This window comes from Lynx canadensis, chromosome C1 (assembly GCF_007474595.2).
Source record: "Lynx canadensis isolate LIC74 chromosome C1, mLynCan4.pri.v2, whole genome shotgun sequence".
In the NCBI taxonomy this organism is placed as follows: domain Eukaryota; kingdom Metazoa; phylum Chordata; class Mammalia; order Carnivora; family Felidae; genus Lynx; species Lynx canadensis.
The window spans coordinates 141,464,762-141,479,779 of record NC_044310.1 but is presented as its reverse complement, the minus strand read 5'-3'; the positions used below and the strand labels follow the sequence as shown (position 1 = coordinate 141,479,779).

The 15,018-nt window shown below is 36.3% G+C and overlaps 1 protein-coding gene across 1 annotated transcript; it reads right to left on the bottom strand.

Moving 5' to 3' along the window:
* Nucleotides 1-1,523: 1,523 nt before the first annotated feature.
* LOC115519853 (tumor necrosis factor-inducible gene 6 protein-like) lies at nucleotides 1,524-13,615 on the bottom strand. Its single transcript, XM_030323735.1, is given in 6 exon segments — nucleotides 1,524-1,817; nucleotides 5,309-5,349; nucleotides 7,813-8,041; nucleotides 11,598-11,673; nucleotides 11,675-11,760; nucleotides 13,438-13,615. Coding segments are annotated over 6 exon segments (780 nt in total). The 3' UTR covers nucleotides 1,524-1,647.
* Nucleotides 13,616-15,018: the final 1,403 nt, after the last annotated feature.

Here is a 15,018-nt window from a genome sequence, read left to right as displayed (position 1 = left end):
AAAGGGGCCAGCCAGATGTCGGAGGCTGGATACTCCCCTTATATGCTTTTGGCTTCTGTAATCTTGCTTTCCTCCTGTGTCCACCAACTGTCCACCTAGCACCACTGATTAGTGCCCCCTCCCCCCCTCCTTTTTTTGTCTCTCAACCCCTTACCATCCCAACCATAAAAGAAGGCTGATGACAAGGTTCAGGGCTCAGCCTTTGGAGGTGACTCCGCTGGGCTGGTCCTGGTGGGCAATAAACGTTTTATCCTGGTTCCTGAGTGCACGTGGCTCGTCTCTTCCTGGGCACCGAGTATTTATTATAACACCCCTACTAATTTATCATGTTTAATTATTGTCTCTCTCCTCCCACCAGAACATAAGCTCCCCATACCTGAGGATTTTTGTTCATTTGGTTCTTGAGTGTTTCCCAAGTGTCCAGAACAATGCCAGGCACATATATTTCTGCTGAGTTTAACTGGACGGTAACCATTACCTCTCATATAAAGGGTAACAACTATGACTTTTTCCTTCTAAAACAGCAAAGCCATAAAGCAACAAAAATAAAGTATTAATGAATAAATATATAAACTTGTAATGGGAATATCCATTATAAATATAAAGACAAGAGACTGCAGCAATATCAGTATGATAGCAAATAAAATTTAACCTTTAATACATTAAAAAACATTATATAAATCAAACTTTACACAAAATTAAATTGCAACATATAAGAGAGACATGAAATTATATATCCGATATGTAATGATTTCTTATAAATCAATAAAAGATTATGTAAGTAAAACAATGGATGAAAGGCATGAAAAATTTAAAAAAATTGATCAAAAATATATAAACCAACCATCAATCTCACTGCAAATTGAAACCATAATGATATGTCACTTTTGCCCATAAAAAAGAAAATTCTATTTTTTTAAAGCTGTACATTTATTTTATTTTATTTTTTTAAAGTAAATTCCACCCTCAGCATGGGGCTCGAACTCACAACCCCAAGATCATGAGTCATATGCTCTACCAACTGAACCAGCCAGGGACTTGAAGAAAATCCTATTTTAATTAATATCTGAGCCAGTAATTCTACTTCTAGGACCCTATCCCCAATAATTAGAAAGCTGTATAAATACACATGTTCAATGATATTTATTGCAGCAATATTTATGAAAGCAACTTAAAATTCCCACAAAGCAGATAGGCTTAAATAAAGTATGGAATAATCATACCACAGATTATTTTACAGCTGTTCAAAATTATGTTATTGCAGAATAATCAACGATATGGGAAAATGCTTAAGCCATAAAGTTCAAGTTTAAAAAAACCAAAATATTAAAACTGTACATGGAGCAGGATTCCAAAATTTCAAATACAAATACAAATACATATAGATACATATATACATATACCACAAATTGAAAAATAACTAAAAGAAAAATATACAAATGTTAATATTTGTTATTTTTATGCAGTGGGATTATATTTTATTTTTTCATTTAAAATTTCTGTATTTTCCAATTTTCCCCAAATTATCAGTTATTGCCTTTCACATTTAGAAAAATAATAAATAAATGCTACCACTAATAATATAAAAGTGAGATCAAAGGGGTTCCAAAAGATACAGACATCAACACTTGAGTGTCCTTATTTGTTTTATAAATGGCTAAATCTCCCAGCTAAAAAGTTTTTATTTCCAGTAGAAGCAGTACTTGTGTTTTTTCCTGGACTGGATTTGGATAGAGGATCCACAGCAGCATACTTGATTTGGAAACCTCCCGCTGTCACTGAAGCGTCACTTAGAAACTTCAAGGTCATGACATTTCCTGGTGAGACAGGGGAGTGCAAAAGAACAAAGATGTTACTCTACTTTGATTTGGCTGACAGTCCAAAGACTCATCATTCTTATAGGAGAACATAAAAATTCATGAACCAGACTCCCAGGATTCAGAGCTGTATTCTGAAGACATGGAATCTGTGCTTCCTTCCATTGTCAAGTACAGCAGAGTGGGAGACTTCTCTATTTCCTCCTCTGGCCCTTCAATCTGTCCTACGGGAAATCTTGCCTATTCTGTTTTAAAAAGTATTCTTTTTTAAAAAAAATTTTAAAAATATTTATTCATTTTTGAGAGTGAGAGAGACAGAGCATGAGCGGGGGAGGGGCAGAGAGAGAGGGAGACATAGAATCCAAAGCAGCCTCCAGGCTCTGAGCTGCCAGCACAGGGCCTGACGCAGGGCTGGAAATCACGGAGTGCGAGATCATGACCTGAGCCGAAGTCGGACAGCTTAACCGACTGAGCCACCCAGGCGCCCCAAAAGTATTCTTTATAGAAGGAACATCCACTGAATTACAGGAGAGTGGCAGGCAGTTTAAACCAGTGAGGTATGGATGGATTATTTATAAGTGATGTCAGGGCAACAAGCTTTCCATTGTAAGAAACAAAGCCACAACACTAACTCCCTACTTTACACAGAATACCTAAATACATTTTGCCTGCATTAAAGACCAAAATGTGCTAAAAGGGAAAATTTATTATATAGAGTAAAATATAGGTATATTTTTCTTTTTGGGGAGGTAAAGGCCTTCTTCATCCACATCACAAATCCAGAATTCATTCCAAAAAAACCCACATAAATTTAATTGTTTGCCAAGCACAGCTTTAAGTGTGTTTCCTCTATTAATTCATTTATTCCCCACCACATCATGAGGTGGATATTAAAATTTTTATGTTACAGGTGAAATTGAGGCATAGAGGGCCTGAGTTGTCCAAAGCTACAACAAAGCTAATGTGGCACAACCGGGTTTGAGCCCAGGCAGTCTCTGCCCTGGTCAGTTCATGCTCTGATCCACTACACTTTTCTCAGACTTGGAAGAGTTGCCTAAACTAAAAACAAACAAAGAGAACACATTTTACAGATTACTCAACTAGTTGATATACAAATTGGCAACTGTAGGCCTAGTGCCAGCTTGGCAACGTCTATCAACATTTAAAATGAAATCACTTGTGACCCCAAATTTTCACTTCTAGGAATCTCTTTAAAAAAAAAAAAAAGCAAAAACAAACAAACAAACAAAAAACCCAGCACCACAAAGTAGAGGTTTAAAAATATCCAGTGAAACGTTAAATAGTGAAAGGAAAACAACAACAAAAAAGAAACAACCATCTGTAGGATGTTAAATATTGGTACATGACAAATTATGTATGGCACATCCATACAGTGACATACTAGGCAATTATTAAAATGAATTTGAATGATCTACATATTATATGGTGACTTGGAAATACTTCCATGGTGTGTGTATATATAATGTTTATTTAATACAGGAAAACACCTGGAAGAATGGCTAATGTCTTTCTTGGGTGGGGACAGATGAGGAGAGTGGGTATACTCTATATACCTTTTATTAAAGTGATATAGTTTACGGCTAGTTCTTAGTTCATTCATTTTCTGTTTTTGTTTTTTAATATTAATATTCTGGAGTGAACAAGGATATATTTAAGAAGAAAACCAAGTCAGGGGCACCTGAGTGGTTCAGTCAGTTAAGCCTCTGACTTCGGTTCAGGTCATGATCTCATGGTTTGTGAGTTTGAACCCTGCATTGCGCTCTGTGCTGGACAGCTCAGAACCTACAGCCTGCTTCACATTTTGTGTCTCCCTCTCTCTCTGCCCCCCACCCCCCGCCCCCAAACTCTGTCTCAAAAATAAATGAACATTAAAAAAAATTTTTTTTTAATACAGAAAACTAGATCAAATGTTAACAGCATTATACTTGACTGACAGGATTATACTTCAAATGTATTTTAAATGTTTTTCTGTTATTTGGTATCAATTTCCTGCTCTTGCTGTTTCGCTAAATCTTTGGCTGTTTTGTTTCACTGTTCTCTTCTGTGCGTTCATTTGTTTCTCTCTGAATCATAAATTGTGTGTTGTTTTCAGTTTCTTGCAGTTATACTAGAAAAATACTGATTTGTTTACATTTGCAGTAAGTTTAGTCTGTTTTAGACAAAACAAGAAAAATGTCAAGTTTCAGGCATTTGACTCTCCCTGTTTAGTTTTTTTTTTCTTTTTTAAGAATAGGATTCTCCTCTCCCAACTACCTCCTACAGCTCATGTCTTCTTTTAACTTTCTGTTAACGTAAAATATGACCTCAAGAAAAGAATGAGACAAACAAATAGTTTAATAGTTTGCCCTGACCAGGGAAATTGTAACGTAGAGAATGAATGAATAACATTTAAGTATTAATCATTCAAGAATTGAATAAGAAGTTCCATCTTTTGTAATAATGACGCATAAATGAGAATTTCATGCACCTCAAGGCTAGGGTGTGGGAGTAATTTAGCTAGTGGTGTCTGAGCTTAAGGACTACTTAGAAATTGTAATTCAGTGTATTTTGTTGTTTTTAGTTGCAGAAACATTGTGATAATTTTATAACTTGGAGGAAAAATAGAACAAGTAAGAATGCCAACTACTAGTGCTGGGGATGGAAATAACAAGAAAAAAATAAAAATATCTAAGAAACTAAAGGTTTTCAGCCAGAAAATAGCAGTTTGGGTCAATGGCAGTGGAATTGCTTATTGAACTAAATATATACGACTATACTTGAGGTATATTGCTTGGAACAAAGTCACAAATAATTTGCAGGAGTTAAAAAGATTTGGAACACATTGCCTACCATAGCTCGCCTTTTGACATTTACTTTGCATAATTAGCATATTAAAAGCTCTCTGACATCTTCCATTAAAGAGATTTGTTTAACATTGGTTTAACCCAATGTTTCCCAAATTTACTTGACCTTAGAGTTCTTTTCTCATGCAACACCTATTAAAAATATCTCCTAGAACTGTGTTCTTTACAACACTGTGGGGAATGCTGTACTAAGATAAAAATGCAGTTAGTATGACACAAAATTTTTTTCAGTGACAGAAGGTGTTTTTTTTTTTTTTTTTGACAGAAGGTATTTTTAACAGCTTTAATGCTTTTGAGAATACTTTTCAATCCTTTATTGATGAAACATTTTGGCATATTATCTCATTTTATGGAAATCATAACCTACAGCAGTTTTCAGGGATTTGCAGATTCAAGACTATCTCAGACTGCATTCCTCCACATAACGAGTCTACACATTTTTAGTGTAAGGTGGCATAAGGCTTTAAGAAGAGACAAACTCTGCATTTTACAAGCTAGCAGGCTACATCTGTCCCAATTGTTCTCTCAACTTTACAAAGAAAATAGTAGTAACTACTGAGTTCTTAATTTTCTGTGACACTATGGGAAAACAAACCATAGTCTTACACCTCAATTTAGAGCCATTACCTGTACTAATGATGTCTTCTGGAAGCTCATCTCCACAGTATCTGAAAGGGAATTAAAAAAAAAGAGAGGTCACACGAATGAATATTACACAGCTATTGCAAGTGGCTCTGACCTATAATTAGATTGCTTTATTTTTCCTAAGTAATGGCTCACTTTCCTATTATTTTATATATTTTTTTATTGTTTTGGGGTTGTTTTTTTAACTTGAAATTGTAAGAGAGAAGAGTTAAAAAAAAGTTTGCTGTTTGAAATAACCTCACAGTGTTGAGATTCTTTTTTTTTTATTATTTTTTTAACATTTATTTATTTTTGAGGCAGAGAGAGAGAGACAGAGCATGAATGGGGGAGGGTCAGAAAGAGAGGGAGGCACAGAACCGGAAGCAGGCTCCAGGCTCTGAGCCATCAGCCCAGAGCCCGACGCGGGGCTCAAACTCTCGGACCGCGAGATCGTGACCTGAGCTGAAGTCGGACACTTAACCGACTGAGCCACCCAGGCGCCCCTGTTGAGATTCTTAAAAAAGGAACATGTGGCATTTCTACTCTGTGTACTTGCAGAATTATTTGTGTAGTAGACAACTTGAATGTATTTGGAAAAATTTTTAATTTGTTTCTGATTAATCCCGTAAAGCTTTCTTCACAGTTAAAGAGGAATAGGTATATGGCTGATAGTATTAATATTCTGAATTCTAGTGTAGACTGATTTAAATGCGGAAAATTATGTTGGACCTTGTAAGAGGGATTGATTTTTATCTGAATCATGACTTGAAAGGAATTCCCTTGCACATTATATAAAAGGGATGGATTTATCACATAATATAAATACAATAAATGACAAATTAGTCTATTGAAAACCTTTTAAAAAATAGTATGTGATTGTATCTAGGGCTGTAATTGATTTCTGAAACTAGGTTTAGAATAAAAATATCATCTTTTTTTTTTTATTTAATTTTTTTTTTCAACGTTTATTTATTTTTGGGACAGAGAGAGACAGAGCATGAACGGGGGAGGGGCAGAGAGAGAGGGAGACACAGAATCGGAAGCAGGCTCCAGGCTCTGAGCCATCAGCCCAGAGCCCGACGCGGGGCTCGAACTCACGGACCGCGAGATCGTGACCTGGCTGAAGTCGGATGCTTAACCGACTGCGCCACCCAGGCGCCCCTAAAAATATCATCTTGATTCTCAAGGTAGGATGTCCATTCTTTCAATAAATACTTAGCTCTTAATTTCCCCAACCCTGCTTCATATCTTCTTCAACCTATTTTTTAAAAACTATTTGTATTTTTTCTATCGCAGTGGTCTGTCAGCCAAAGAGCAAAACAAAACAAAACAAAAACAATTTCCCTCCAAAAATTGTTGTTCATTTATGCAAGAAATGCTTGGTTTTTCTTTGTATTTCAGTTATATTTCACGTCACAGCAAACTACTGAGTCTGTCATTTTTAATTGTCCTCACTACCATTTTCTTTCATTAAATTACTGTCATGGATAATAGAAAATTGATCATTGATAGTCTATTGATAATGGATAGTCCAAGATATGCATTATGAAGTGGGGGCTATATAAATAAAAGATATAATTATATACTTTTTGATTTGTAATATTTTGTGAGACATTCAAAGTTTAAACTATATTGATGATTTAGGATGGGAACACAGAAATATTGTGTCCCAGCAAATATTGTCTCCCTTGAAAAATCACGGGAGAAATACTGAGGAAAGGAGCACGTGTTTCTTATGGCAAAGAAAGCTATTTCAAAGCATATTTCCATTGTACTTCTAAGTAAATTGTACGAGACAAGGGGCTGTACTTCGCCTATTCTTACATTCATAATGCTTAACACAATGCTTTGTACACAGAAGAAAGACAATAATTACTGAATTTATCATTATTTTTAGGAGGTTGATAGAAACTAGAATACTTGAAACTTTCTCAGTTCGCATGTGTCTTCTTCCTTCTGTTGTTAATTAAATCTTGAGGTCTTTTTAGATAGACTTTAATTCTTACTGCTGATTACTTAACAGTAATCAAAAGGCAGCTATCACTATTTCAAAAATATGAACATGTAGCAGCTGACTGGCTTAACGTGCTAAGAAAAATCTTTGCTAAAAAAAGATATGGTGTTGAGGTGCCTGGGTGGCTCAGTTAGTTGAGCGTCTGACTCTAGATTTCTGCTCAGGTCATGGTCTCACAGCTCATGAGTTGAGCCCCTCATCTGGTTCTGCGGAACCTGCTTGGGATTCTCTCGCTCACTCTCACTCTCTGTCTCTGCCCCTCCCACCACTCTTGCAAGCCCACGTGTGTGTTCCCTCTCTTTCTCTGACTGTCTCTCTCTCTCAAATATATAAACTTAAAAAAAATAAAGCACAATTTTTAAAGGATATGGTGTTGCAGGGGAGAAAAAAATACTGGAAAATCAATAACTGTGGGGACAGGTAAAGAAAATTAAAGAACCATCAAACAAAATATTGGATGTATTTTTAACTTTTTATATGGGGAAACACATACCTTCCCACAAAGCCATGGACATCATCATAACTGTCATATATTTCAACATAGTCAGCCAAGCAAGCTGGGTCATCTTCAAGGTCAAAGTCCAAAAAGCTCAGGTGAATACGCTGACCATACTTGAGTCTAATGTGCCAGTAGCAGATCTGGTTATCATCATACTCATTTGGGAAGCCTGGAGATTTAAAAATTCGCTTTGGATCTGTAAAGACACCACCACACTCTTTTGCTGAAGTGGATAAAAAAAAAAAGAAAGAAAAGAAAGAAAGAAAGCATTAGAAAAAATATTATCCCTATTTTAAACGGATATGCACTTCTTAGTGCCTATTTATTGCTTTTAATGAAATATTAAATACATATACTTGTAGTTAGAGAATAAATGAATTTTTTCATTATTCATTGCTAAATTTTCTCAAATGAATATAGACTGAATTTTTTAAAGAAAGTAAAACAGCAAGAAAAAACAGCAATTTAATTGTGCTCTTGTTTACTTTTTTTCCTTTTTATCTTTTCAGCTTAGAATGTGCGGGTCTCATGTGCATATATTTTGATGAATACATATGCCAATTTTACCAACAGCCCAATCAAGATGGCTGGGATTTTGTCCCGTGGTGTCAACACTGTGTCTTCAAGACTCTTGAACATTTAGAATAATGAGTCCAATAAATTCTGTTTGGAAAATCATTATAGAATTTCAGGATCACAAGGGCCCTTGGAGGTCACTGTAATTCAGTTAAAAAGAATAATTTACAATCATTCTATACTCCTTTTACTGGTTTTAAACTAACACCTTGATCCTAATATTTGAGGATTTGATGGAGATATTAATGTTTGTTTTTTTCAAGTAATTTATCATTTTCTGGATTACTGTCATCCTTATAACCTGTATGAGAACAAACAGACCAGCAACCTCTGCCAGTGATTTTACAGTGTGACCTTGAGGGAAAGGTATGGAAAGGCCCTGGTTAATTTTAATTTCAGATCAAATAAGTGTCTTGTGTCCTGAAAAAAAGTACAGTCTGGAAACTCAAAAATTACACGAGTGGTGGTGGTGGTGGTGACTGTGAGGAGCGTTCGAAGATATCTTTCATTATATCAGTTAGAGACTTTTTCCAAGAATGTTATCCTTTAAAACAACTATTTAAAAAAAAAAATGGGTTAGAATCCTGAATACCATAGAAGGTAAGGAAGCTTATCTCCCCAAGGACCCAACAGAATCTTAGAAAGACAGGGGAATGACAAAAGAAAGAAGGTCAGGGATCCAGTCTGAGCTCTGTGACCACTGGATACTTCAGTTTCTTCATTGGTAAAGTAAATATAATCATGTCTCTCCTATTACCTACTTCACAGGATTATTCTTAGGATAGTAACACGGAAGATAACTTAAGAGTGTTACATAAAATGTAAGCTGTTCTTATTGTAATATTAAATATTATATAATACATAGCTCATATGTGTACATAAGCATGTACAGTGCCAGCTTTTGGAGTGACTTGCCCTGTCCCCTACCATCCTATCTTTATTGTCCCTACCATTAGATTAGGAAACAATTCAAATATTGAACAATTTGTCTATTTAGCCCTATCTATCAGCTCTACATTTTATTGATTAATTGATAATCATTGCTTTATTTTATGATAGGGTTATGATTTTTTCCTTCCAATTATTTTTCAGCGAACTGTTCTTCCCTCAGTGCTAGTTCAGGCAGTCCCCAGTCCCCTTCAGGCTCACCACATCCTAAAAACTCAGCCTGTCACCGAGTCCAAAAGTAAGCTGAGAATTGAGTAAGAACAAGTGTCTCAGAATTCTGTACAAATATTCCCAGAGTAAAAAGGATTCAGCCTCTATGAGAAACAAAAGCAATTTATAAAAATTTGTAAGTTAAGGTGGCGTTTGTATAAAAGGGCAAGGAGATACTGTAGGAAACTTCCAATTGGCACTTCTTTGTCTCCCCTAGATCTTGACACATGGAAATGATTGAATAGATGCTCAGAGATCCCAAAGTTTATCAAGCAAAGAAAGAATCGGAATATACTTGGAAATAAAAGTTACTCTTAAGAGAAAACAGAAAGTTGCTTGTATGAATATATTGAAGAAAAAGGAAGAGAGGAAAGGGGAAGGAAAAGAAGGTATATGGACTATTAATAATGTCTGAATATAGAACTAAATATAAAATAGATTTAATGTATGTCAAAGTGATTTGAAAATTATAGTCCTACATAAATGCACTGTAAGTGTTTATTCATATTTTGTCGAGTGGAAATAGATGGCTCTAGGCAAAATTCTTTTCTACTTAGAATACACATTATTTTAAGATAAAGATTAGTTACAAACATGAGAAACTATTTTCCAATTGTTAATATCATTATATAATAGATTCTATAATAATATGCTAGAACTTCACTATAACTTATTATAACTTTACTATAGGGACTTTCTTATAAGGTAGATCCAAATAAGGCAACACCTGAGGGTGTTTGTGACCCTAAATGTGAGACAGATGGTAACACATTATAATTCTTCGTAGTATCGTCCTGGGGAAAATATATCCAAAAAGAACAATCTATTTTTTCTCCAAGAACATGAATAAAGAATAGCTCTTTAGAGTAATTATGTTGAATTAATTTTCTTTTTAAAAATTTCCTAGCTACAGTTAACCATGGGAAAAAATATGAATAAAAATATACTGTATCATAATAACTAATATATCCAGTATATAATTGTGAAAACAAATCACAGAATAAGAGTTGCTTAGTTTGGTAGTTTAAGAATTTATGCACAAAAAGAAATTAGGGGAAGGGGTGCCTGGGTGGCTCAGTCAGTTACGCATCAGACTTCAGCTCCGGTCATGATCTCACGGTTTGAGTTTGAGCCCCACGTCAGGCTCTGTGCTGACAGCTCGGAGCCTGGAGTCTGCTTCAGATTCTGTGTCTCCCTCTCTCTGCCCCTTCCCTGATTGTGCTGTCTCTCTCTCTCTCTCTCTCTCTCTCTCTCTCTCTCTCTCTCTCTTTCTCTCTCAAAAATTGATAAGGATTTAAAAAAATTAAAAAAAAAAAGAAATTAGGGAAAGAGTTTATTTTGTCTCTTTTTTCCCCATTCTATCAAAGAGGTAATTTTGAACAGTTAACATTTATAGCATCGCTTTGTTGTGTTAGCTAATTAACCGAGACAAGTTTAACCGAGACAAGTTATCCTGCTTCTCTCCCGTTCCCCAACCCCCCTCCCCCCACTGCTTTGTGATTGGGAATAGAAAAAGATGTAGCATAGAAAAGGCCTGAATCCGTGATACAAGCTACCTGTTAATTATTAGATATCTGAATTGGCATAAGTTATTAGACTTTGAATTTCCTAATTTCTAAATGGGTATAACAGTAGCTTCTTGCAGAATTGTTGCATTATGTGACAGTGTAGATGAGGAAGGAGCATGAGTCAGTATCTGGCATGGCATAATCATTCTGTGAATTGTTGTTATTATTTTTTTTAAATGTTATTTTTGAGAAAGAGAGGGTGCAAGTGGGGGAGGAGCAGAGAGAGGGGAGACAGAGGATCCAAAGCAGACTCTGCATTGACAGCAGACAACCCAATGTGGATCATGACCTGAGCTGAAGTCAAACGCATAGCCAACTGAGCCACCCAGATGCCCCTGAATGGTTGTTATTATTAATAATTATCATCGCTACGTTGATTTATCTCTGGGAGAAGGAGCCATTTTTTCTTTAACATCTCTGTTGTTGTTAATGCATCAACTGTTTTTGTGAAGTATAAAATTATTATTTTTAACAAACCATGTGGGTTGTAGCAATAAGCATCCCATCTTTCACTCCTATTAAGACGGACTCCATAATCGATAATGCCAGTTTTTTCCAAATCCACAGTTGGGCCCGGGTTTCACAATGGGATATCCAACTCTGCCCTTGGCCATCCACCCAGCAGCACAGACATGAAATCCTGCAAGAGAAGGAAAAGGTTATAGGCCTAAAGGGTAAAGTTCCTCAGCTGCGTGAAGGTCAGCTTAATAAAAATAGCCGCTTCTCAACTGCCCAAATCCAGTTATGGAAAAGGAGAAAAATTGTTTCCTTCCTTCCTTTTCTTTCTTTTCTTTTGTTTCTTTTCTTTCTTAACTGTTTTCTTAAAAAATAAAATAAGTTTGAATACATATAAAATATAACATCTGACATGTACTAGAAAATGACATCTTATTTGAAAACAAAGAGGCAGGGGCACCTGGGTGGCTCAGTTGTAAGCATCCGACTCTTGGTCATGATCTCACGGTTTGTGAGTTTGAGCCCCACATTGGGCTTCATGCTGACAGCACAGAGCCTGCTTGGGATTCCCTCTCCCTCTCTTTCTGCCCCTTCCCTGCTTGCTCTTTGTCTCTCTCTCAAGATAAACAAGCTTAAAAAAAATTTTTTTTTAAAGAAAAAAACAGGCAGATGAACTGGAAATCATAATACCATGGATATGAAAACAATCCAAGTTCAGAGCTGGCTTCTTTCACGAAGGACCTATCTAGGGGCATGAAGTAATTTCTGAAATTACCCATCAATCCTGGAAAAGAATTTTTTTCAAATGATAATTAATTTCTATTTCAGGATCAATTAACATTTGCTAATATTTTTACAAATATGAATAGGGATAAAAATGCTCATAAATTTCGAACAAAGCCACAGCCCTGTTTTCCTTGCCCAGCTTTGGAGGCTGTTTAAATATTTGCCACTGCCAGCCAAGAGCAGTTTTATTAGAAGTCCAGGGCAGTTAGTAAAGGCCCTGGCCTCTGTATCCATCTTTCAGTTACTGCTTCACATGTAGCCTTATGGGTCTAGACTGAGCAATCTGGTGGCGAGACTTTGGGGACTTGAGACAACACCTTTATTTTTATCCTGAATAATATGTAATAATAACGTAAGCTTTGCCAGGTATTTTTCTTCCAGCAAAGGAGTTTCTTCAATGGAGAAGAAAGCTCTGAATGGGGGTAGCCTTCTGGATTTTCCTATAAGTCCAGGAGAAATTATCAAGGTGCATTTTTTTTTTTTTAAGAAGCAACTAGCATTAGTTAGTCACTGGGTTTACACCAGGTTTCCTGACATGATCTTCTCAGTTTCTTTTTCCTGTTATATTATAACCTCTTTATCTTCCTTTTGATCCTAAAGTACAAATGTATTCTCCCACTTAACTTTAAAAAATTTGAAAAAAAAGCCACCAAATTCAATATTTCTTCTACCAAGCAAATTTCTTTGTAAAACTCAACACAGTAACATTAAATAGCTGAGAAACCCATACTTGGACTTAAGAAAAGATAGTATTAAAAATAAATAGAAGTGGCATTAAAATTAATGAGGAATAGAAATGATGTTGACATAATGATATCTTTGTTTTCCTTTGACTTTATTATATTAGCTCATAATGGCTTGTGACCCCCAAATAATCTGCTAGTACTAAGAACTTTTCAGTGGCTCTAGGGAGAGAAGGTGGGAGAAGCCAGAGAGCAGAGATGTCACAGGGGCTTAGAGAAACTATTGGAAGTACTGGTGAGAGAAATCTTATGAAGGGATTCCAGAAAAGTGGGATGCCCCTCCCCCTCCCCCAAAGGTGAAAAAGAAGAAAAATCATTGTCAAATCAGTTACCAATTTTTCTGGCTGCCTCTAGTTGCTTGTAGGTGGCGAGACGGCCACCTTCATATTCACACACTGCCTTGGCTTCTGCGTAGGTGAGCTTGTATTTGCCAGACCTCGCTTCTCTGTGGTACACACCTGCTGCTTGTTCTGTGAATTCACAAAAGGCCATGAATACGCTATGATCCATTCTTGCGGAACAAAGGAAATTTTGTGGTCTCATCTAGAAGATTACATCAGCTATTGTTCCTGCCAAAGAGTTTCCTGGGTCAGTGGCCTTGGGTGGCTAAGTTTTCATTGTTAGAAAGCTTTGGGGAAAAAAGAAAATTCGAGGGGAATTTTAGGGAAATTCGAGGACAGAGGCAGAAACTTGAGGCTAAATTATGTTTCTGAACTGATAGCCTGAAAGAAAGCTGTAATACAACATTGTATTTCCATACTAGCAAAAGGTGACAAAGTTTTGACTTTTTCGGGCTTTGTTTTAAATCAAATAAAAATCAGGGGCGCCTGGGTGGCTCAGTCGGTTGAGCGGCCGACTTCAGCTCAGGTCATGATCTCGTGGTCCGTGGGTTCGAGCCCCGCGTCGGTCTCTGTGCTGACCGCTCAGAGCCTGGAGCCTATTTCAGATTCTGTGTCTCCCTCTCTCTGACCCTCCCCTGTTCATGTTCTGTCCTGTCTCTCCCTGTCTCAAAAATAAATAAAACATTAAAAAAATTAAATCAAATAAAAAATCAGAAAGGTAAACCATAAGGGGGAAAGAAGGTAAAAGCAAAAAAAAAAAAAAAAAAAGGAAAGAAAGAAAGAAAAGAAAATTGATCCATTATGTAGGTTCACAATGATGGAGGAGAATAATCCAAAATATCTATGTGAGGGAAATGACTAATGCAATATAATTGAGACTTTAGTAAACAAATCAAAAACTGAGGAAAGGTTTGAAGGAATCCAAAGCAAATAAATATTGCATTAAGGAAAAAAAAATATTCAAACACAGCAGAGAAAAAACTGGGCACACCAAACAACCAGTTGGTACATTCTTTTATCTGGTTTGTCTTTTTTAGTTCACATGTTGTTCCCAACATATTTTAGGGAGTAAGTCATAAATGAATTGTCTTCCAGTAGATCACTGTTTAAATTGTTTTGAGTTTGGAGTGCATTTTGCCATAGAAACAATGTGAAAATATTTCCAGGACAATAGTCATAACATTATCTCTAGTAGTTCTGTGTAGACTATCAGATTATGGTTAAGTCTTTGTACCCTGACCTGTACAATCAGCCACCATTAAGATCATTTCCAATGGGGACGCTGCGTGGCTCAATCCGTTAAGCATCCGATTCTTGATTTAGGCTCAGGTCATGATCTCACCGTTCGTGAGACTGAGCCCAGCACCAGGCTCTGCACTGACAGTGGGAGCCTGTTTGGGATTCTCTCTCTCCCTCTCTCTCTCTGCCCCTCCCCCATGCATGCTTTCCTCCCTCTCTCAAAAATAAATAAATACACTTTAAAAAATAAAGGATCATTTCTAATGAAAACACATGTTCCTCAGCATGCAGCAAGACATAAATCCAGTAGTGTTAGAAATGCCATTGATTACT